The sequence below is a fragment of the Budorcas taxicolor genome, chromosome 15 (assembly GCF_023091745.1).
Source record: "Budorcas taxicolor isolate Tak-1 chromosome 15, Takin1.1, whole genome shotgun sequence".
NCBI lineage: Eukaryota > Metazoa > Chordata > Mammalia > Artiodactyla > Bovidae > Budorcas > Budorcas taxicolor.
In genome coordinates this window covers 77,068,458-77,094,626 of record NC_068924.1, presented here as the reverse complement: position 1 = coordinate 77,094,626, position 26,169 = coordinate 77,068,458, and the positions used below count along the sequence as shown (strand labels likewise).

The window sequence follows — 26,169 nt, the reverse complement described above, 5'->3', positions numbered from 1 at the left end:
AATCAATTCTGCACTAAATCTTGCTGAGATTTTATTTAGGTTTGCATTAAATCTATGGATCAATTTGGGAAGAATTTTATCTTATGTATACTGATCTGAGCTAAATATATCTACTAAATTATTCAAATCACCTTTGATTTTTAATTGGGATTTGTACTTTTCAACATACAGATCCTGTGCAGGCTTTGTTAGTTTTTATGCACATTTTCATTAGATATGAAGTGACTGTAAGTGGTCTTATTTTATTAATATTGCTATTTCCTTCTCCAGGAGATCTTCCCGACCCAGGGATTGAACCCTGGTCTGCCGCATTGCAGGCAGACGCTTTACCGTCTGAGCCACCAGGGAAGATATTTGTATGCATATCATATATAAACAAATTGTTACATATCTTATTACATTTTTCCTAGAAATATTGACCAAATCATGGAATTTTGTCTTTTGTTTCCTACAAAGAGGTGATCAAACCGTGGCAATCAAACAATATAATAAAATTATAGAAGATAATAAAATATTTTACAATAAAATACACAATACAGTGGACAGACATGCACGCATATGTGGTAAAAGATTGTTATACACTCTTGTGAACCAACACTGAAGAAGGCTCAGCTCAGTTCAGTTCAGTCGCTCAGTCGTGTCCGACTCTTTGTGACCCCATGAATCGCAGCACGCCAGGCCTCCCTGTCCATCACCAACTCCCGGAGTTCACTCAGACTCACGTCCATCGAGTCCATGATGCCATCCAGCCATCTCATCTTCTGTCGCCCCTTCTCCTCCTGCCCCCAATCCCTCCCAGCATCAGAGTCTTTTCCAATGAGTCTCTCTTCAAATGAGGTGGCCAAAGTACTGGAGCTTCAGCTTTAGCATCATTCCTTCCAAAGAAATCCCAGGGCTGATCTCCTTCAGAATGGACTGGTTGGATCTCCTTGCAGTCCAAGGGACTCTCAAGAGTCTTCTCCAACACCACAGTTCAAAAGCATGAATTCTTCAGCACTCAGCCTTCTTCACAGTCCAACTCTCACATCCATACATGACCACAGGAAAAACCATAGCCTTGACTAGATGGATAGTTGGCAAAGTAATGTCTCTGCTTTTGAATATGCTATCTAGGTTGGTCATAAGTTTTCTTCCAAGAAGTAAGCGTCTTTTAATTTCATGGCTGCAGTCACCATCTGCAGTGATTTTGGAGCCCCAAAAAATAAAGTCTGACACTGTTTCCACTGTTTCCCCATCTATTTCCCATGAAGTGATGGGACCAGATGCCATGATCTTCGTTTTCTGAATGTTGAGCTTTAAGCCAATTTTTTCACTCTCCACTTTCACTTTCATCAAGAGGCTTTTTAGTTCCTCTTCACTTTCTGCCATAAGGGTGGTATCATCTGAAGAAGGTTATCCCATAACAAAGGCACAGAGCTAGTTCAGCATAGAGTAGACTTCTTATGCAAAACTACAAAAATAATTAGAATACAAATTTTAAAGAAATATTTTTGTTTTTCAGACAGATAAGGAAATGTAACTATCTTGTTTGATCAAAAAGCAATTAGGAATCAAGTCCCAATAAAATATAAAAATATAACTCAAAGCTTCCATGGGAGAATCTCAAGAAATTTAACTTTTTTCCGTCTGGCTTTACTGTGACAAAATTGACAGTTAATATGGTGTAAATTTAAAGTCTACAACGTGTTGGTCTGATGCATTTATATAGTTCAATATGGCTACAATTTAGCACTAGCTAACAGGGAGGCCTGGAGTGCTGCAATTCATGGGGTCGCAAAGAGTCAGACACGACTGAGTGATTGAACTGAACTAAACAATTTCACATTACATGATTGTCATTCCTTTTTCTGAGGTGAGAATATTTAAGGCCCACTGTGTTAGCAACTTTCAAGTATAGAATATTGTTAAAGACAATTAAGAATACTTTGGCCACCTGATGCAAAGAACTGACTCATTGGAAAAGACCCGCTTGCTTAGAAAGATTGAAGGCAGGAGGAGAAGGGGACGTCAGAGCATGAGGCTGGTGGATGACATCACTGGTGTGATGGGCCTGAGTTTGAGCAATCTCCTGGAGTTGGTGAGGTACAGGGAAGCCTGGTGTGCTGCAGCCCATGGGGTAGCAAAGAGTCGGACATGACTGAGTGACTGAACTTCAATTTACAGAGAAATGGTCTGATTTTGATAAATAAGATGTTGTGAATTACTGAAATGCTAAGTGTGCTGAGTCTAAAGACTTTCTAGGGCTCATATATAAAAGCAACTTCACTGATGAGAACAGAGCAGGATCCTAAACTCTTCCACATGATAAGGGAGCATCTGAATTAATTCAGACGAATGATGAATTCAAATCATTGTACTACACTGAGCATCCTAGAAACCACCATAAGTTTAATTTCAATACATGCCTTAGAGAAGTAGAGTGAACCGAAACAGAAGAATGCACTTACATGAAACCACATGTGCGTGCACAAACACATGTAGGCACTGGGAGCTTATTCTAGCTGTCGGGAACAACAATGACCATTTGAATCATTTTACTTTATTTTTAATATAGACTTATTTATTTTAATTGGAGGTTAATTACTCTTCAATATTGTATTGGTTTTGCCATACGTCAACATGAATCCCCCACAGACATACACATGTTCCCCATCCTGAACCCCCCTCCCTCCTCCCTCCCCGTACCATCTCACTCAACTCTCTTTACTGGTCCTTAGAGTGTCCTAACTCATTCTAAGGCATGGTGTTACTTACTTAATTATATTTGTAATTCCTCTCTTCCCCTCAGGAAAGGCAGATATTTCCCCCCTTTTTGTGCTAATATATGTATAGCACATAGAAGTATGACCAGCCCTTAGAAGGCAATTTCTAAATATGTGCTGAACATTTCCGTACTTTTTATTCCATTTAGAGACACACAGAGAACCGTTTGAAGCCCATCACCTAAATTACAGGATTCATGCTGTACAGAAGCCTTAAGAGAGAGAACTGCATATTCTTTTCCACGTACTTTGTAGGGCATGTTTTACATCTTTGTTCCTCAAACTGTAGATCAAGGGATTTAGCATAGGGATAATGAGAGTATAAAATATAGATGCCGTTTTATCTGTGTCAAATGAATGGTTGGACTCTGGCTGCACGGTACATGAATATTAAAGCCCCATAGAACACTGTGACCACCGTCAGGTGAGACCCACAGGTAGAAAATGCCTTGTGCCTGCCTTCAGCAGAGCTCATCCTGAGAATGGATGCAAGAATGAGAAGGTAAGACACAAGAACTATCAGAAGAGAGAAAATCAAATTAAAACCTGCTGAGATAAGAATAATCAGTCCAATTTCATTTGCATTTGAGCAGAGCAAAGATAGCAAGGGGAGACTGTCACAGTAGAAATGTCTGATGACATTATAGCCACAGAATGATGAGTCAAATATCTTTACAGCTATAAGAAGAGACTCAAATATGCTGTAGAGATAAGGCATTGCCACCAGCACCTGACATACCATTTGCGACATGACCACTGGGTAGAGCAGAGGGTTACAGATGGCCGCATAGCGGTCATAGGACATTGCTGCCAGGATAAAAAGCTCACTAATAATGAATACAAGAAAGAAAGTGAGTTGTGTAGCGCAAAAGTAATAGGAGATTTTATTTTGATCCGCCACAAAATTTACTAACATTTTGGGGCCCACGGTTGTTGAATAACCAAGATCAGTGAAAGCCAGGTGCCTGAGAAAGAAGTACATGGGTGTCTGCAGCCTGGAGTCCACCTTAGTGAGGATGACCATGCCCAAGTTGCCCACCACTGAGGTCATGTAGATGATGAGAAAGAGCCCAAACAATGGAGCCTGCAGCTCAGGGCGGTCTGTGATTCCCATGAGGATGAATTCACTCAGCACTGTTCCATTGTGTGTTTCCATCCAGGTTTATGAGGAAACCTATTCTCGGTAGACACAGCAGCAGAGTCAATAGATTTTGTGTAAAATATCCTCTTAGATCTGTTAGTATGCAGAACTGGTAAGTAAGATAAATTTAAATTTCCAGGTTAGAATATTTAAAAGTAAGTCCATCTGTCGCACATTAAAATATACATAAATAGAGACAGAAGGAGCTACGAAGGTAGACCAGCTATTCTCAGTTAGAGTGATTTTACTCCCCAAAGAATATTTTTCCACTGTCTGGAGACATTTTGGCTGTCATAACTGAGAGTTGAAATGCCATTGGCTTCTAATGTTTATAGGCCAGTTAAAGCACTCAATATCTTAACATATCAAATATGCAACCTGTTACAATATTGAGCCAGTAGTCACAATAGTATCCGGGTTGACAAGCACTATAGTATAGGTATAGAAACACAGACAATTCGAGATATGTAAATATAGATAACAAAGCAAAACCAAGAAGCTAAACAATCACAAAACTTTAGGTATTATGGATAATTATTGTACTATTCCTTAAAGTCCTATCTTCATTCTTTATAAGATATAATCACATAATGGCATTTTAAAAATACATCGATCCTAGGATATAGTTCAGTTCAGTTCAGTTGCTCAGTTGTGTCCGACCTTTTTTGACCCCATGGACTGCAGCATACCAGGATTTCCTGTCCATCACCAACACCTGGAGTTTACTCAAACTCATGCCCATTGAGCCGGTGATGCCATCCAGCCATCTCATCCTCTCTTATCCCCTTCTCTTCCCACCTTCAGTCTTTCCTCGCATCAGGGTCTTTTCAAATGAGACAGTTCTTTGCATCAGGTGGCCAAAGTATTGGAGTTTCAGCTTCAACATCAGTCCTTCCAATGAATATTCAGGAGTGATTTCCTTTAGGATGGACTGGTTGGATCTCCTTGCAGTCCAAGGGACTCTCAAGGGTCTTCTTTGACACCACAGTTCAAAAGCATCAATCCTTTGGCACACAGCTCTCTTTATGGTCCAACTCTCACATCCATGCATGACTACTGGAAAAACCATAGCCTTGACTAGATGTGTCTTTGTTGGCAAAGTGATGTCCCTGCTTTTTAATATTCTGTCTAAGATATAATGCATATGCTAATTATACAATAAATTTTCAAACCAAAAATTCCCAAAATTCATATAACCCACTACTCAAAACATAGTCTGTGAAAGATATTTTTCCTTCAGGAGGTACTGACTCAAATTTAGCACACCTGACAGGTATGATTAAGTGTATGAATAAGAAATGCATAATGGTCCACAGTGGGAATTAAATTTGTTCACATGGTGAGTCATACCAGGACATGCCTGACTATGTATATGTCATGTATGTCCATGTATAGGACATATATGTCTATAAATACAGTTTTTGCAGTGGCTTCATTCATGGTGAGAAGAGGGCAGCAGAGGATGAGATGACTAGATATCACCATCAACTCAGTGAACATGAATTTGAGCAAACGCCAAGAGATAGTGAAGGAAATGGAAGCATAGCATGCTGCAGTCCATGGGATCACAGAGTCAGACACGATTTAGCGACTGAACAACAACAAGGGTTTAATCTGGGTCAATAGTGTAAATTATCTAAAACTCCTTATTACCATATATAATGGAAAACAGTGTGCACAGTTTTGAGGAAAGATACATGAACAGTCAATAATTCAATGAGTCTATCTTACCTGGTGGAGAAGGCAATGGCACCCCATTCCAGTACTCTTGCCTGGAAAATCCCATGGACTGAGGAGCCTGGTAGGCTGCAGTCCATGGGATCGCTAAGAGTCGGACAGGACTGAGCAACTTCACTTTCACTTTTCACTTTCATGCATTGGAGAAGGAAGTGGCAACCCACTCCAGTGTTCTTGCCTGGAGAATCCCAGGGACGGGGGAGCCCGGTGGGCTGCCATGTATGGGATCACACAGAGTCGGACACTACTGAAGTGACTTAGCAGCAGCAGCAGCAGCAGCATCTTACCTGAAAATAGTTCTCAAATGTCAAATGCATAGTTTTTTGTTTTGTTTGTTTGTTTAATGTTTATTTGTTTCTAATAGTGATAGTAACTTACCTGAAAGAGATTTTCTTCACCATATAAACATATTCTCTGGACTGTGGTTTTATGTCTCTGTCAGGGCAATAGTTATGGGTGAGTGAGGAATTGGTCAAGTAGGATGTAATACAGGTAATTTATTTCAGTCCCCACCCCACCCCTACCCCATAACTAAATGTAGAATCTATGTCATAGAATTAGAGTGGAGCTTGGCAAATGTCACTGAAATATTGTGGATATTGGTAGCATATTGTACCACATGCAATATTATTTTTACCTGTAATGAAGTTTCTGTGTTGGCTTCTTCCTGTATTTCTTATGTGGCTGTGAGAACAATATATGGATTCCCTTACCTTTGAGACTCTCCCTGAGGAGATGTCAAGCAATTGGTTGATTAGCCCTAATGCCTAGGAGAACACAACAAAATGTCTGGAGGTCTTTCAATAATTGTTAAGGACCATTTATATTCACCAGTGAGTAAATTCAGTACTTATTTAACTCCCATTTTTCACTCTTAGTTAACGTCCCACTTTTAGCACACGGGGCTCTTGATTCAAATGATGTATTAATCCATTTAGGAAAGGCCCATTTCTACAATGGTCTTCTCAAAGGGGTGACCTGATAGAGAAATGTCAAAATTCTTTTTTAATATACCATTTTTTTAATTAAAAGGAGTTAAAATTACATATTAGGTAAATGTGGCCTGTGATTTCCTTGATTTAGTTGGTTTTGCTGTTTTTCTTCACTTCTGAGGCAGACATTAGTTGCTCATTTTTCTCATTTCAGAGTTAGTTGCCATCCTCATTTATCTCATTCTGTCCAACTCCAATTCCTACTCCAATTTTCTTTCCCATCTCTGAATATTTTATACTATGAGCTCAGTATGTCTTATAATGCGTCAGATCTTTGATTTCTTTCACCAGCATACTTTTCAGCATACGTATCCTGCACATTTTCTGAGTTTATTATTTCATTACCTTTTGTATTGTAAATGGCATATGTATATATATATACATGCATGCTTACATAATCAGTTGTTTCAGTTGTATCTGACAATTTTCGACTGTGTGGATTGTAGCCCACCTTGTCCATGGAGTTTTCCTGGCGAGAATACTGGAGTGGGTTGCCATTTCCTCCTCCAGGGTATCTTCCCAACCCAGCGATCAAACCCACATTTCCTGTGTCTCCTGCATTGCAGGCAGATTCTTTACCACTGTGCCACCTGGAAAGTCACAAATATGCATATTTTTGGTTCCTGAATGTTATATATTATATCAATATGTTCATATATATATATACATTGACAAGATATTTGCTTGTTGAGTTTGTATCCTTTTATCTTGTTGAATTCACAATTGTGAGGGGATTCCGGAACTCACATTTATGATAGGGTTCCTTGAGGTTTTCTGTTAGAAAACAGGTCCTTTGCAGTTATGAGAGAATCTACTTTCTTTCTTTTTCCACATTGTATGCCTTGTATGACATTTTTTGTTAATTTTTGACATTTCTTGTTTGATCTGCTTTGTGCAACTATAAATGAACCTTCATTTTAGAATGTTTTTACAACTGAATTTTAGATTATCAGATCTTTTAAGTCTGGCATCCTTTACTCTGCTTAATAATTTTGAGAGTTGTCATATTTTTGTGTGTACTAACAATTTATTACTCTTTACAGCAGCATGGAATTCACTTGTCAGGATTTACTTATTCATCCTCAGTGGAGAAACATTTAGATTGTTCCCAAGTTCTGACTAATATAAACAAAGCTTCTATTAACATTTGCATACAAAGAAATCTGCTGTCCTGGGTAAGTACAAGGCAGTGAAATGGATAAATATTATGTTAGAGGTGAGATATATTTAAAGTCTTAAGACAATATTTTTTTTTGTATTTTTATTGAACCATAATTTACTTAGAATGCTGTGTTAGTTTTGGGTGTAGAGCAAAGTGATTCAATCATATGTAAACTTTTTTTTTCATCTTCTTTTCCCTTAAAGGCTATTACAAAACATTGAATATAGTTTTCTGTACTATACAATAGGTACTTATGGCTATCTATTTTATACATAGTGTGTGTTTATGTCAATCCCAGACTCCTAAACTGCTCCCTTTTTCCCCACTCAAGTAACCATTAGTTTCACTTCCATGTCTGAGGGTCTATCTCCATTCTATATACAGTTTCAACTGCAACACTGTTTTTCATGGTCCACATATAAGTGATATCATACAACATTTGTCTTTCTCAGCCTGGCTTATTTCATTGAGTATGATTGTCTCTAGATCCATCCATGTTGCTGCAAATGCCATTATTTCATTCACTGTTACTCATATTTATGGCTGAGTACTGTTACATTCTACAAATATACCACATTTTTTATCTCTTAGAGGACAAATAGGTTGCCTCCATGTTTTCACTATTGTAAATAAAGCTGCAATGAACACTGGGGTGTATCGTTTTGAATTATTGTTTTCTCTGGTTATATGACCAGGAGTGAGATAACAGGGTCATATGAAAATTTTCACAGAACTAGAACAAGAAATTTTTAACTTTGTATCATAAAAAAGACCCTGAGGCAGTCGTAAGATGGTGGAGGAATAGGATGGGGAGACCACTTTCTCCCCCATAAATTCATCGAAAGAACATTTGAGCGCTGAGCAAATTCCACAGAACAACTTCTGAATGCTGGCAGAGGACATCAGGCACCCAGAAAAGCAGCCCATTGTCTTCAAAAGGAGGTAGGACAAAATATTAAAGATAAAAAAAGAGACAAAAGAGGTAGGGATGGAGATCTGTCCCAGGAATGGAATCTTAAAAAAGAGAGAAGTCATCCCAGCACACCAGCCCCGAGCATCCTGTATCATGCAACGAACCTGGACTGGTGATTCGTTTCACATACGATATTATACATTATGATATTATGCATGTTTCAAGTCTATGGGGGAGGGAGGTGGAAGGGGGGTTCAGCAGAGGGAACACATGTACACCCATGGCAGATTCATGTTGATGTACGGCAAAACCAATACAATATTGTAAAGTAATTAGCCTCCAATTAAATAAATTTATAGTTAAAAAAAGAAAAAAAAAAGCCCTAACCACCACCAGTCAGGCTCACAGAACAAAGGACTGAGCAGAGCTAGCCTGCTGTGGACCAGCCCGTCCCCCACCAGAGACAGGCAGGTGAGGGCAGCCAGAGCTGGAAGGGGGCAATCGCGGCCCCAGAAAGGCATCCTATACCAAACTGCAAGCAGGCTTCATTGCTAACCAAGGCTTCTTGGGATTCTGGATGGTCGCCATGCGCCAGGAGAGTTGTAGCCAGAGATCAGGTTCCTGGAAGAGAGAAGGTGCACCGGCTGTACACCCAGAAAACCGAGAGGCTGGGACGGGGGAGGGGATAAGTCACAGCCTTCAACTGGGGGTGACTACATGCGCCAAGGACCTGGTCACCTGAGCTGCTCAGACGTGGCACAGGTGCAAAACGCAGACCCAACAGTCTGCACCTTTGTGGAGTAACCGAGAACCTGAACTTGAGCGGCTTAGACCTGGGAAGTGCATGCAAACCAGGGCCTGCCTCAGACAGTTCCTGGCAGAGCAACCTAGAGTCTGATCAGTGTAGACTGGGGAAGCACACATGCCGTGAGCAGGGCAAACCCAGTGTGGCTGGATCACTGTGGACACACGCCAGTGATGTTTGTTTGCAGTGTTCCTCCCTCCACAAAGCACGACTGAACAAGTGAGCCTAAAAAAGAGTGACCACCACCGCACCTCTTGTGTCAGGGCGGAAATCAGACACTGAAGAGCCTAGCAAACAGAAGAAGCCAACATAATCAGAGGGAACCGCTTTAGGAGTGACAGGAGCAATAGATTAAAACCCTGTAGTTAGCACCAACTACATAGGAAGGGGCCTATAGAGCATGAGAAGTACAAGCCGGACCAAGGAACTATCTGAAAATGAACTGACCCCACACTGTCTGCAACAGCTCCAGAGAAAGTCTTAGATATATTTTTACTATTACCATTTTTTTAATTAAAAAATAATTATTTTATTTTTTCTTATTTTTAAGTCCCCATACTCCTTTAATTTTCATTTTTATAACCTATTACCTTTCAAAAAAAAAAAAAAAAAGAAAGAAAGACCCTATTTTTAAAGCAAACTTCATATATATATCTTTTATAATTTCTGTCACTTTTTTTTGGTTTGTTTGTTTTTGGGGGGTTTGTTTTGTTTTTGTTTTCAATATTGTATTTTTGAGAATCTAACCTCTACTCAAGATTTTTAATTTTTGCTTTTTGGTATTTGTTATCAACTTTGTAGCTTTAAGAACCCAATCTTCAGTATCCATTTTTACTTGGGAGCAAGATCACTGGGCTGATTGCTCTCTCCTCCTTTCGACTCTCCTTTTTCTCCACAAGGTCGCCTCTATCTCCCCCATCCCCCTTTTCTTCTCTACCCAACTCTGTGAATCTTTTTGTGTGTTGTGCGCTGTGTGGAACACTTACGGAACTGATTACTGGCTGGATCTGTCTCTCTTCTTTTGATTCCCCTTTTTATTCTCCTGGCCACCTCTGTCTCCTCCCTCCCTCTTTTCTTCTCTCTGTACCTTTGTGAACATCTCTGAGGGATCCAGACTGTGAGAGCACATGGGGAAGTGATTACTGGCTAGCTTGCTCTCTCATCTTTTGATTCCCCCTCTTCTCCTCGTCACCTCTATCTCCCTCAAACCTCTTCTCTTCTCCATTTAGTTCAGTTCAGTTCAGTTCAGTCCCTCAGTTGGGTCCGACTCTTTGCGATCCCATGAACTGTAGCACGCCAGGCCTCCCTGTCCATCACCAACTCCCGGAGTTCACTCAAACTCACATCCATCAAGACAGTGATGTGATCCAGCCATCTCATCCTCTGTTGTCCCTTTCTCCTTCTGCCCCCATTTCCTCCCAGCATCAGAGTTTTTTCCAATGAGTCAACTCTTCTCATGAGGTGACCAAAGTACTGTAGTTTCAGCTTTAGCCTCATTCCTTCCAAAGAACACTCAGGACTGATCTCCTTTAGAATGGACTGGTTGGATCTCCTTGCAGTCCAAGGGACTCGCAAGAGTCTTCTCCAACACCACAGTTCAAAAGCATCAATTCTTCAGTGCTCAGCCTTCTTCACAGTCCAACTCTCACATCCATACATGACTACTGGAAAAACCATAGCTTTGACTAGATGGACTTTGTTAGCAAAGTAATCTCCCTGCCTTTGAATATGCTATCTAGTTTGGTCATAATTTTCCTTCCAAGGAGTACTCGTCTTTTAATTTCATGGCTGCAATCACCATCTGCAGTGATTTTGGAGCCCAAAAAAATAAAGTCTGACACTGTTTCCACTCTTTCTTCATCTATTTCCCAAGAACTGATGGGACCAGATGCCATGATCTTTGTTTTCTGAATGTTGAGCTTTAAGCCAACTTTTTTGCTCTCCTCTTTCACTTTCATCAAGAGGCTTTTTAGTTCCTCTTCACTTTCTGCCATAAGGGTAGTGTCATCTGCATATCTGAGGTTATTGATATTTGTCCCGGCAATCTTGATTCCAGCTTGTGCTTCTTCCAGTCCAGCATTTCTCATGATGTACTCTGCATATAAGTTAAATAAGCAGGGTGACAATATACAGCCTTGACATACTCTTTTTCCTATTTGGAACCAGTCTGTTGTTCCATGTCTAGTTCTCACTGTTGCTTCCTTACCTGCATATAAGTTTCTCAAGAGGCAGGTTAGGTGGTCTGGTAATCCCATCTCTCAGAATTTTCCACAGTTTCTTGTAATCCACACAGTCAAAGGCTTTGGCATAGTCAATAAAGCAGAAATAGATGTTTTTCTGGAACTCTCTTGCTTTTTCCATGATCCAGTGGATGTTGGCAATTTGATCTCTGGTTCCTCTGACTTTTCTAAAACCACCTTGAAGATCAGGAAGTTCAGGGTTCGCGTATTGCTGAAGCCTGGCTTGGAGAATTTTGAGCATTGCTTTACTAATGTGTGAGATGAGTGCAATTGTGCAGTAGTTTGAGCATTCTTTGGCATTGCCTTTCTTTGGGATTGGAATGAAAACTGACCCTTTCCAGTCCTGTGGTCACTGATGAGTTTTCCAAATTTGCTGATATATTGAGTGCAGTACTTTCACAGCATCATGTTTCAGGATTTGAAATAGCTCAACTGAAATTCCATCACCTCCACTAGCTTTGTTCATAGTGATGCTTTCTAAGGCCCACTTGACTGCACATTCCAGGATGACTTCAGGCTCTACTACAAAGCCACAGTCATTAAGACAGTATGGTAATGGCACAAAGACAGAAATATAGATCAATGAAACAAAATAGAAAGCCAGAGATAAATCCACACACCTATGGACACCTTATCTTTGACATAGGATTCAAGAGTATACAATGGAGAAAAGACCATCTCTTTAATAAGTGGTGCTGGGAAAACTGGTCAACCACTTGTAAAAGAATGAAACTAGAACACTTCCTAACACCATACACAAAAATAAACTCAAAATGGGTTAAAGATCTAAACGTAAGGCCAGAAACTATTAAACTCCTAGAGGAAAACATAGGCAAAACACTCTCTGACATAAACCACAGCAGGATCGTCTATGACTCACCTCCTGGAATTTTGGAAATAAAAGCAAAAATAAACAAGTGGGACCTAATTAAATTTAAAAGCTTCTGCACAACAAAGAAAACTATAAGCAAGGTGAAAAAACAGCCTCCAGAATGGGGGAAAATAATAGCAAACGAAGCAACACACAAAGAATTAATCTCAAAAATATACAAGCAACTCCTGCAGCTCAATTCCAGAAAAAGAAATGACCCAATCAAAAAGTTGGCCAAAGAACTAAACAGGCATTTCTGCAAAGAAGACATACAGATGGCCAACAAACACATGAAAAGATGCTCAACATCACTCATTATCAGAGAAATGAACATCAAAACCACAATGAGGTACCATTTTTTGCCTTTCAGAATGCCTGCTATCCAAAAGTCTACAAGCAATAAATGCTGGAGAGGGTGTGAAGAAATCTGTAACTCAGTTTTTTTTTTTTTTTTTTCCGTTTATAATCCGAGGGATAATCAAATGTATTCTAACCTGTATTCTAGGAGTGGGATATTAGGTTATGTTTATTCACAACTTACCTTCTCAAATCCATGTGCTGTTAGCATTCCTGTGTATTTCTGCTCATTATATGTAATCTCAGATGCACACATTTTTATCTTTATATATGAATAGATGAGACATATATACATTTATTATAATTTAAAATGATATATGAAATATAAGTAATAATTATCCTCATTTGACTATTATAAATTATTTTTATTCAAATTCAATTTGTTCATTGATTATTTTATTTTTTGATGATGTACATAGAAGACAATCCAGGATCTCTATGATGTAAATATTAAATGTTAAAAAGTAACTGAAATAAGCAAAAGAGAAATTAGGAAAGTTAAAGAGAGTTTTGTAAGAAGTATATTCAAAGGACATGAAAGACTTAGAGGTTACAGAATATTGCACTACACTTTCACTAGAAATATCACCATTCAAATCATAGAATCATCTTATGCTGCTTTCTCCAAGTAAGATCATCAAATGCATATAGTCAAACAATGTCTTTTAATCAAAACATGATACATATTTTAAACAAATTTGTGGAAAATGAGCCAAATGAAAGAGAGGCAAGACCCTTATTTTTCATAGAGTAGACTTCATATGTAAGGAGACAAAAACAACTAGAATATGTTCATTTATTAATGTGTTCAGAGCACTCAGTTTAACTGGTGCACAGAAGTCAATCTCTAAATATATGTTGAAATCATTTATCCTTGCATTTGCCTCTGAGAAAACATAAAAAATGTCAATGTTCATAGCCTCATTCAAGGAATCACATAGCAAAATGAACTTAAGAAAAGGTATTACATTGTTTTTTCCATAGTCTATGAACAGCATATTTTACATCTTTGTTCCTCAAGCTGTAGATCAAGGGATTTAACATGGGGGTAATTAGTGTGTAAAATATAGATGCCACTTTATCAGCGTCAAAGGAATGGCTGGACTCTGGCTGAACATACATAAATATCAAAGTTCCATAGAACACTGCAACCACGGTCAAGTGGGATCCACATGTAGAGAAAGCCCTGTGCCTGCCTTTATCAGAGTTCATCCTGAGAATTAGCTGTGAGGATGAGCAGGTAAGACACAAGAACTATTAGCAGGGATGGAATTAAATTAAAACCTGCAAAGATCAGAATAATCAGTTCAATTTCACGTGTATTTGAACAAAGCAAAGATATCAAACAGAGACAGTCACAGTAGAAATGTCTGATGACATTGTAGCCACAGAAGGATAAATTAAATATTTTTACAGTGACTAGAAGAGACACAAATGTGCTATAGACATAGGAGATTGCCACCAGCATCCAGCATGCCCTTTTTGACATGCTGACTGTGTAGAGAAGAGGGTTACAGATGGCCACATAGCGGTCATAGGACATTGCTGCCAGAATGAAAAGCTCACTAATAATGAACATAATGTAGAAAGCTCCCTGAATGGCACAAACATTGTAGAAGATTTTATTTTGATCCACAACAAAATTTACCAACATTTTGGGTCCCACAGTTGTTGAATAACCAAGATCAGTAAGAGCCAGGTGCCTGAGAAAGGAGTACACGGGTGTCTGCAGCCTGGAGTCCACCTTAGTGAGGATGACCATGCCCAAGTTGCCCACCACTGAGGTCATGTAGATGATGAGGAAGAGCCCAAACAATGGAGCCTGCACCTCAGGGTGGTCTGTGATTCCCATGAGGATGAATTCACTCAGCACTGTTTGATTGAGCTTTTCCATCAAGGTTTATCAGAAAATCTATTCCAGATAAAGATATCAGCATAGTCAGTAGTTGTCATATAGTATCATCTGGTAGGGTTTAGTACCCAAAGCTAGTACAAATATGACAAATTTGAATTTCTAATTCATGATATTTTAAAATAATCCTAACTGCCACACTAAATATATATAACAATGATAGATAGATGATAGACAATCAGTGATGATAGAAATAGGGGTGGCAATAAAAATAAATCAATGGTTTTTCAACTGGTGAAAAGCTGTCCTCCAAATAACCTTGATAATCTTTTGAGAGATTTGGATGCAGGAATTGCAGATAGTGGAGGGAAGCTACTGCTGGCATGTAATGGTTAGAGTCTAGTGATGCTGCTGGAACGAACCACTCCCCCATCAGCATAAAAAACAAAAATTTACCAAACCCAAAATGTCAATAGGGCCAAGATTCACAAAGACTTTTATAGACAGATATAAATAGATACAAAGATATAGGAGGTAAAAATGAAAAAAAAACCAGTTAATATTTTATATATTAATTTTACAGATATTATTAAACTTTTAGTATGTCATTTATATAATAATAACATAATTGGGGCATTCCAGGCTCAGCTGTAAAAAATCTTTCTGCTAGTGCAAGAGACATAGTTCGATCCTTGGGTTGAGAAGACCCCCTGGAGAAGAAAATGGCAATCCTCTCTAGTATTTTTGCCTGGTAAATCCTGAGTAAAGAGAAGCCTTGTTGGGCTACAGTCCATGGGGTTGCAAAAGATTAAGGCATGATAGTAACTAAAAATCAACAATAACATAATTACATTATCACATAACAGTCCCTGATGGCTCAGATGGTAAAGAATCTGCCTGTAATGTGGAAGATCTGGGTTCAATCCCTGGGTCAGGAAGATTCCATGGAGAAGGAAATGGTTACTCACTCTAATGTTCTTGCCTGGAGAATTCCATGGACAGAAGCTACAGTCTATGGGGCCACAGAGTCAGACACAACTGAACAATTAACACTAACTAACTAATATGTTAGTTACATAAAAAAACTGAACCCAAATTTTAATACTCTATGGAAATATTAAAGCAGTTTATAGTAAAAGTCATGCAAGACCCTTTGTGAATGCAGATGGTGCAGGATGAAGCAATGAACACTGTTGATACAGGACATAAGCTTTCAGAAGGAAACTCTAACAGATTGTGGTAGAAACTACTTGTATATAGCCTGGGAAATACTCCAGGAAATAGACATGGATAGATAGAGTCAGCCATACATACAATTGTGGTATATATATGAAGGAATACTTTGGAAAAAAATGATATAACTAATCTTACTCTATTTTTCCATAGTGGAAAAATCAACTCTTCCTTTTTTTGCAGAGTTTCTGGGAAGACAGATGAGAATTAAATGTTTCAGGGTGTCAGTAGTATTTGGAAATATGCCTCAAATATCATGTATTTAGTGTGTTCTTAGTGTGTTTATTTGAGGGTTGATTATCTGATTATTATTTTTAAGACTATGCATTTTGAGAAAAACATATGTATTTGTTTTATTTATTTATTTATTTAATTTATTTATTTTTTTAATTTTAGAATCTTTAATTCTTACATGTGTTCCCAAACATGAACCCCCCTCCCACCGCCCTCCCCATAACATCTCTGTAGATTCTCCTGAAAACTGAACATGTTATATATCCTAATACCACTGTAAACCTGAATACTTGAGAGATTCCTAACCACCAAAAATGTTTTTTCATGTCGATGTAAAGTAGAAATGCCCATCTTTGCTTATTAAAATATCAGAAAAAAATCAAATTTACAGATCTTTTAAAATTTGTATTAATTCCCTGGTAGCTTAGCTGGTAAATAATCTGCTTGCAATGTAGGAGTCCCTGGTTTGAATCCTGGGTCAGGAAGATCTGCTGGAGAAAGAGTAGGCTAACCACTCCTGTGTTCTTGGGCTTCCCTTGTGGCTCAGCTGGTAAAGAATCCACCTGCAATGCAGGAGACTTGGGTTCAATCCCTGGGTTGGGAAGATCCCCTGGAGAAGGGAAAGGCTACCCACTCCAGTATTCTGGTCTGGAGAATTCCATGGACTGTATACTCCATGGCATCCCAAAGAGTCAGACATGACTGAGCGACTTTCACTATTAATATTTCTGAGAAGAAAATAAGAAGAGCAGAGACAATGACTGAATACAATTTCGATAGAAACTAACAACTTGCAGCTTCATGATTCTGCTGTGATTTTCATTTTTATTCTTAACCCTTTAGTTAGGCTTCTTGTGTTATACTTTTCCTTTCTTATTTGCATAATTAGGCATTTATAAAAAATATAAATATTACATAAACAGTATGGCACTGATGTTTCAAAGATGCTCATTAGTGTTTGTGAAAATATTTGTATAATTAGTCTGAAGAAAAAGTATCGACGTCCTATTCTGCTTATACATTAACAATAACAAGGCGTACACAGACTTATATCAGAAATCCTCTTATTTTGCAGTGGTTTATCCTAGAATAAAAACACTACCTTGTTAGTATCTTCAGAACCATCTGGATATTGATAAAATAGGACACTACATGAGCTATGCTGCTTACCTTTCATGAAACGTCTGTCTTGGCTTCCTCATGTGCCTCATGACATGCACAGTGAGAACAATTTATGGATTCTTTTCTGTCCTCTGGGACTCTCCCTGAGGAGATGACAGGCAATTTCTTGCTTGCCCCTGACGCATTTGAAAGCTCAACAGAAACAAGGGAAGGGGTATTTTCATTAGTGGTACAGGACAATTTATACACACCAATGAGTTAGAATATTTACAGGTATTTTTGTGTTCCGTTTTACCTTTTACTCTTGAATAATTTTCTTCTTCACATGATGCTAAAGTTTATTTTCTGTATCTGTGTGGCTAGACTATGCTACCCAGATGTTTACAGTCAAGGTGTCTCTGCAGAGATACTTTTTTAGATGTGATAAACTTTCAAAGCAGTAGATTTTGAGTATAGCTTATTTCCTTCCAGAATATGGTGAGACTCTTTCAATTAAGAGTGAGGAATCCCAAAGAAAAAGGAATTATTTTTCCAGATTTCCACAAAAAAAGTCTGCCTCGGTTTCCTGCATTTGTACTCAGCATCACCTAGTGCTGTCTGCCAGCCTGGCCCACAAACTTCTGCCTTACCAGCCCCCATTATAACATTGTGCACTTTCTTAAATGAATCTATTTATCTCTCTGTCTATCATATATCTATATTATATTCCCTGGAATACCCTAATACAGCCATATAGGAATCTGGATTAATATATCTCATCCATAAGACAAGCCGGTCAGTATTCCTCCAGCTCTCCAGTAGTCTCTCCAGTGGATGACAAAATGCTGTCCTAAATTACTGTTCTAGGGCATCATTTAAAATGTTTAAATGAAATACAAATAATAGTGTATATATATATATGAAGAATTTTGTTTATATATTCTTTCCTTTTTTTAACTTTATGAAGCAGTCATGTCTGACTCTTTGCGATGCTATGGACCTTAGCCAGCTCTCCTCTGTCCATGGGATTCTCCAGGCAAGGACACTGGATTGGATTTGACTTTAACACATTTCAATATTTCTTGCTTTTCCATCATGTCCAAATCCTCTCCAGGTCTTCTTGTCTACCTGACATATGTTTCCATGTGTCTGATACAATCCACATGCTCTACAGCAGTGTAACTTGTTCAGTTCAGTTCAGTTCAGTCACTCAGTCATGTCTGACTCTTTGCGATCCCATGAATCACAGCACGCCAGGCCTCACTGTCCATCACCATCTCCCGGAGTTCACTCAGACTCACGTCCATCGAGTCAGTGATGCCATCCAGCCATCTCATCCTCTGTCGTCCCCTTCTCCTCCTGCCCCCAATCCCTCCCAGCATCAGAGTCTTTCCCAATGAGTCAACTCTTTGCATGAGGTGGCCAAAGTACTGGAGCTTCAGCTTTAGCATCATTCCTTCCAAAGGAATCCCAGGGCTGATCTCCTTCAGAATGGACTGGCTGGATCTCCTTGCAGTCCAAGGGACCCTCAAGAGTCTTCTCCAACACCACAGTTCAAAAGCATCCATTCTTCGGCGCTCAGCCTTCATCACAGTCCAACTCTCACATCCATACATGACCACAGGAAAAACCATAGCCTTGACTAGACGGACCTTAGTTGGCAAAGTAATGTCTCTGCTTTTGAATATACTATCTAGGTTATTGAGCTGTAAATGTCCATTGTTGAATATAATTCAGTAGCTATTTGTGGTTTATCTATGCTGTAACTTTTCAGTGTTCATTAAACTAAAAATTCATGGATTTTTTAATTTATTGATTCTTTTTTATGGCCAATTAATCTACGACCAAGTAGAAAATAACACTGCAATGAAGAAAAGATGGTTTCTTCAATAAATGGTGGTGGGAAAAATGGACAACTATGTGCAAAAGAATGAAATTAAAACATTCTCTATCACTATACACAGTAGATTAAAGGTCAAAATGTAAGACCAGATACTATAAAACCATTAGAAGAAAATATAGGCAGAGCACTCTTTGATATAAACCACAGCATCCATCTCCTAGAGTTATGGAAATATAGACTACTCTTTCTTATCCCACATTGTCCCAGGCAGCCTTAAACTTGATTTAAAAAAAAAATTGTGTTGAAGTAATACAGGATCACAAGAAGGTTTCAAAAAGAGAACACGGAGACTTCTGTCCGTTTTAGTGCTCCTAGAGGTAAGAACTTGCATAAAACAGTACAATATCATAACCATGAAATTATCTTTGGTACAATCCACTGAATTTGTTCACACTTCACTGGACTTGCACACACTAATTTGTGTATCTTCATTTATATAATCACATACCCTCCTCAATGTTATCATCACACAGACTTACTTCATCATCACGAATATCGCTCATGTCGTTTCTTCATAGTCACACCCATTCTCTCCTCTAATTCTTATCTTTAACCTAAATACTAAGCAGCTTTCATCACTATAATTTTTTAAATATAAATTTATTTATTTTAATTGGAGGTTAACTACTTGACACTATTGTATTGGTTTTGCCATACATCAACATGAATCCATCACTATAATTTTAACCATTGAATAATTTTATAAAGAAAATACCACGTGTAATCTTTCCCAATAGGTTGTGTTCATTCAGCATAATTTTATTGAAGTGCATTCATACTTTTTGTATATCAATGCCTGTTCCTTTTTCAGGGCTGAATATTATTACATGATGGTACACCTTCTTCACTCATTGAAAGGCATGTGGGTTGTTTTCAGTATTAAACTATGTGAAGTGAGTAAGTTTACCAACTCATTCAATTTGTCTTTGGTTTTGTTGCTCAGCACTCTGTACTTTTCAGTACACTGATCTTGTTTATGTATTTTTTTATTTGTTTGTCTCACCAAAACATTTCATTTTGCTTGGTGAATTTAAATGCCTTCTTAGTTTCTACTCAATTATTTTATTGTATTAATATTGGGGAGATTTAAATGGTCTGTGTATAAATTACTTTTTTAATGTGAAATATATTCTTTTCTCATTATGCATTCTTGTTTCCATATTTTGCTAGATTCAATTTGATACAATTTTGTTTAGAATTTTGGAATATATGGTAAGACTAATAAACTGTTATTTTTTTGTTAAAATAACTTCTCCTGCACTTTTATAACAGAAAAGCTTTCCAAGTAGAGTTAGGAAATGTACCTTATCTTTAGTTTTCTGAAAGAATTAGAAGCCATTTATTTACTTCTTTAGCCCTAAACATTATGTAGAGTTTTGCAATCAAGGCACCTGAATCAGATTTTGGAGTGGAGTTATTTTAACACAAATTTATGTTTGAGATCATCTTAATTCTTGATTTTTTAATAGTGTGTCTTAGTGTCCAAACACATCTATATATATATATATATTTAAGTTATATCCTTTCATATGGTTCTGGCCTTAAGCACAAATTGCTATTTCAAAGAAATATTGGTGTTGGTAAAGTTTCCTTGTACTTTCCTTTCTATCTAACTTTATTTATTTTAAAAAATATTATTATTATATTATGCATTAAATTATATTGACATCAAAAATGTCCATTCAAATTATTCATTTGTGTATAAACTGCTATTTTTCAATGTTTGCATTCCATGAAAAATTAGCCAACTTCCTTAAACAACTGATATGTTTACTGAATATAACAAAGTAGCATAAAATAAATGAAATATATGATATATTATATATACTTAGTCACAGTTAATTTTTAAAATTCAGATATTAGAGACTATATCTTTCTTCATTATGAAAGTTATAGTGTTAGTTGCTCAGCCCTGTCTGATTCTTTGTGACCCTATAAACTGTAACCCGTCAGGCTCCTCTATCCATGGGATTCTCCAGGCAAGAATACTGGAGTGGATTGCTGCTCCCTTCTGCAGAGGATCTTCCTGACCCAGGGATTTAACCCAGGTCTCCTGTACTACAAGCAGATTCTTTACCATCTGAGCTATAGGAAAGATCATGAAAGTTATAACTACTCATTTAAAATCCTTGGGGAAGAATATATAAACAAAAATATAAAATTAAGCATTTTAATAATCTCAATAGCCACTACCATCTAATCTTATTTTACTGTGTTTCTGTCAACATAATTTCCTAGAAACAAATATTTTTATTTTACTTATGTGTGTATTGTTCATACTTTTTTCCTAATTAAAAACCAACTGTAAACCTGTGAGTAATATTTATTTTATATTTGTGTGTGTGTTAGTTGCTTAGTCATGTCTGACTCTTTGCAACTCCATAGACTATAGGCCACCAGACCCCACCATCCACAGGATTCTCCTGGCAAGAGCACTGGAGTGGGTTGCCATTTCCTTCTCCAAAAGGAACTATAGAAAGAAAGAAAGTGATGTCATTCAGTCATGTCCGACTCTTTGCAACTCCATAGACTATAGGCCACCAGACCCCGCCATCCACAGGATTCTCCAGGCAAGAGCACTGGAGTGGGTTGCCATTTCCTCCTCCAAAAGGAACTATGGAAAGAAAGAAAGTGAAGTCATTCAGTCCTGTCCGACTCTTTGTGACTCCATGAACTGTAGCCTACCAGGCTCCTTCATCTACGGAATTTTCCAGGCAAGAGTACTGGAGTGGGTTGCCACTTCCTTCTCTGTATTTTTATATGACATTATACATATTTCCTTGATGCTGGGTACGATTGAAGGAAAAAGGAAAAGAGGATGAGAGAGTAGTAGATGAGATGATTAGGTAGCATCTCTGACTCAATGGACATAAATTCGAGCAAAATCTGGGAGATAGCAGAGGACATAGGAGCCTGGTATGCTGCAGTGTATGGGGTTGCAAAGAGTTGGACATGACTTAGCAGCTGAACAGCAAAAACAACATACACATAATTATTTTATTTCAATGAATGTTATTTATTGAAATTTTTTATGGTCAAAAAATTTTAATATAAATTTATTTATTTTAATTGGAGGTTAATTACTTTACAATATTGTATTGGCTTTGCCAAAAATCAACATGAATCTGCCACAGGTATACACGTGTTCCCCAAGAATGTCATTTATTGAAATTTAATTGACTACATAGAAAATTCTACTTCTTTGTTAGTGGACAAAGAAGTGAGTCTACACCCTCCTTGATGTAAAGAAAATGTCTTGAATGTTAAAAATACTAAAAGTAAGCAAAAAGTGGGGTTCTTTAGTGAGGGTTTGGAGGACGTTAGTCCAGGTATCATATGACATATATCAATTGCTACATTTCACATTACACATTCGCTATAAATACAGCATAGACAAAATCATGAGAATGTCTCCTTTTTACTTCTTAAAAGAGAACCTGAGTTTGCTTTTAACACACTTTGTGGAAGAACAGGAAGACCAAAATGGAGTGAATGCGCTAACACAAAACACACACAGGTACACAAACACAAATTGATACTTTAAAGTTTATTCCAAAGACTGACTATCCTAAATGGCATTTCATTCTCCTTTTGTACCTACTGTTTTTCATCATTCCCACGTAGCTTACTCACCTTGACTGCTCTTATGGTGCATGTGTCTTAACTCATTCCACCGTACTCTAAAATTGATTTCATATCTTGCTTATATTTCATCTCTTGTCAAAGATGGCAACTATTTTCCTGTTTTTTCTTACACTAATAAATTTATATCACATAGAAGTGTGAATGGCACATAGAAGTTATTCTCTAAATGTCTAAACTGTTGTGTTCATTTTGCCCTCTGAACACACACAAAAAAATGAGATATGAAGTCCTTAACCTAATTTGTAGCAATCACATTGACACTGATCATTAGGAAAAGATGCTGCATAGTTTTCTCTACATCTTCTGCAGTGCATAGTTTACATCTTTGTTTCTTAAGCTATAAATCAAAGGATTCAACATGGGAATAACAAGAGTGTAAAATATAGATGCCACTTTATCAGTGTCAAAGGAATGACTGGACTTGGGTTTCACATACATAAATGTCAAAGTCCCATAGAACACGGTGACCACTGTCAGGTGGGATCCACAGGTAGAAAAAGCCTTCCGTCTACCTTCAGCAGATTTCATCCTGAGAATAGCTGCGAGGATGAGCAGGTAAGACACAAGAACTATCGCCAGGGTGAAAGTCAAATTAAAAGCTGAGAAAATCATTATCAGAAGTTCAATTTCATGTGTGTTTGAGCAAAGCAAAGATAACAAGGGGAAATTGTCACAGTAGAAATGATTGATGACATTATAGCCACAGAAGAATGAATTAAAAAGCTTTATGGTAATCAACAGAGAAACGAATGTGCTATAGACATAGGGGTTCACCACCAGCACTTTACACACCCTTTGTGACATGATGACTGTGTAGAGCAGAGGGTTACAAATGGCCACATAACGGTCATAAGACATTGTCGCCAGAATAAAAAGTTCATTAATAATGAACATGATGAAAAAACCCATCTGTGTAGCACACAAATAATAAGAGATTTTATTCTGATCCACAACAAAATTTACCAACATTTTGGGGCCCACAGCTGTTGAATAACCCAGATCAGTAAGAGCCAGGTGCCTGAGAAAAAAGTACATGGGTGTCTGTAGCCTGGAGTCCACCATAGTGAGGATGACCATGCCCAAGTTGCCCACCACTGAGGTCATGTAGATGATGAGGAAGAGCCCAAACAATGGAGCCTGCAGCTCAGGGCAGTCTGTGATTCCCATGAGGATGAATTCACTCAGCACCATTCTGTTGTGTTCTTCCATTTTATCAGAAAACATATGCTTGATAAAGACCTCAAAGTAGTAAATAGTGTTATGTTTTAAATCCTGGTGATTTTTTTTAGCACTCAAAGTTAATATAAATATAATAAATTGAATTTTAAAGTTTAGATTCTATTAAAATGACTGCCTCCTGGAAGGAAAGCATACATTTATAGAAATAGAAACGGTTACAGAGATAGCAATACAGTTGGAGAGAGGGCTAGGTTTGTCACTTTCCAATGGGAAAAATTAGTTCCCCAAAGAGCATTCAATAATATCTTGAGGCATTTTGATTGTCACCAATGGAGGAAGCAAGCTGCTGGCTTCAAATGGTTATAGTCCAGCGACACTTCTAAATATGATACTGTATTATGGTATCCCCCAACCAGAAAGAATTATTATGCTTCCCTCGTGGCTCAGATGGTAAAGAATCTTCCAGCAATGCAGCTGACCTAGGTTTGATCCCTAAGTCCGGAAGATCTCCTGGAGAACGGAATGGCTACCCACTCCAGTATTCTTGCCTGGAGAATTCCATAAATGGAGGAGCCTGGTGGTTAGAGTCCCTGGGGTCACAAAGAGCCCACAGACAAATACTTTCACTTTTACAGGCTTTCCTGGTAGCTCAGATGACAAACAATCTGCCTGCAATGCAGGAGACCCTGGATCAATTCCTGGATTGGAAAGATCCTTGGAGAAGGTATAGGTGAATCACTGCACTTTTCTTGGGCTTCCCTGGTGGCTCAAATGGTAAAGAATCTGCTTGCAATTCAGGAGAGCTGGATTTGATCCCTGGGTTGGGAAGATTCCTTGGAGAAGGGAACAGCTACGCATTCTAGTATTTTGCCCTGAAAAATTCCATGAACAGAGGAACCTGGCAAGCTATAGTCCATGGGGTTGCAAAGAGCTGGACATAATTGAGCAACTTTCCCTTACTCAAACGTCAAATGGCTATTTTTGGCAAACACTGACACATGTGTAGATATATAGATTGATATAAAAGTAGATAAAGGAAGCAGAAAGGAAAAGTATTAACATAACCTGTATTACTTGACAACTTTTTAATTATATATTATATGCTATCAATTCTGTAACTGTAAATCTTTAATTTGTAAGCTGTCTAAGATGCAAGCGTGTTTTCATGTGAACAATTGTGTAAGTTAGTTCAGATGTCTGGCATCCATTATAATGCACCTGCATCCATGTAGCTGTGGTTTTTGGCACTTACTGTACCGTACTTTGTACTGCAATACAGCATATTTATTCCTATCCCAGGATAGAAGCAAATATACAAACAATGGTGACGGGTGCTATAAACCTATTACAGCTCAATACTCTATAGTCAATTGCGTTAGTTGGGGACCTAGGGTAATTTTGATGATGAAAAAAGAATATGTTAGCTCCTCAGTCTTGTCTGACTCTTTGTGACCCCATGGACTGTGGCCCACAGTCTCCTCTGTTCATGGGATTCTTCAGGCAATAATACTGGAATGAATTGCCATTCCTTTCTCCAGGGGATCTTCCAGACCCAGGGATAGAACCCCAGTCTCCTGCATTACAGGCAGATTCTTTACCATCTGAGACACAAGGAATCCGACTGGCAAATCAAACTTGCAAACACGCTCTCAGAAGGAAACCCATTATTATGTAGAGGACTTACTGTAATTATAATTATACTTACATAATTACAATCATATAGTATAACATAGTCATGTTCTAGCTGCATAAATTTATAAAATTCTATTTGCAATTGTGTGCAGATACATTTAGTAGCCCCTATATTCAAACATATTTATATGAAAGGCCTTATGTCTATTGATAGTACAAGATGAAATGATTAATACTCTTGACTAATATTGGACAGAGGTGTAAAAGTAAGGAAATTCTATCAGAAGTTACTAGACATTTGTCTTCATATAAGGAAATTTTAAGAAATATACATAGATTGATATCTGTTATTCTTATATTTTTGTATAAACAAAGGTATAATTTGGCAAGTGTAAATTTTGTGAATATCT

The 26,169-nt window shown here is 37.9% G+C and overlaps 1 protein-coding gene and 2 pseudogenes across 1 annotated transcript; all 3 read right to left on the bottom strand.

Moving 5' to 3' along the window:
• Positions 1 to 2,975: 2,975 nt before the first annotated feature.
• Positions 2,976 to 3,918, bottom strand: LOC128060143 (olfactory receptor 8K3-like; annotated as a pseudogene).
• A 10,013-nt stretch (positions 3,919 to 13,931) lies between these two features.
• On the bottom strand, positions 13,932 to 14,874 carry LOC128060372 (olfactory receptor 8K3-like; annotated as a pseudogene).
• An 8,368-nt stretch (positions 14,875 to 23,242) lies between these two features.
• Positions 23,243 to 24,172, bottom strand: LOC128060289 (olfactory receptor 8K3-like). Its single transcript, XM_052652672.1, has one exon. It carries the CDS (start codon positions 24,170 to 24,172, stop codon positions 23,243 to 23,245), a length of 930 nt encoding a protein of 309 aa, XP_052508632.1.
• Between the last annotated feature and the right edge of the window lie 1,997 nt (positions 24,173 to 26,169).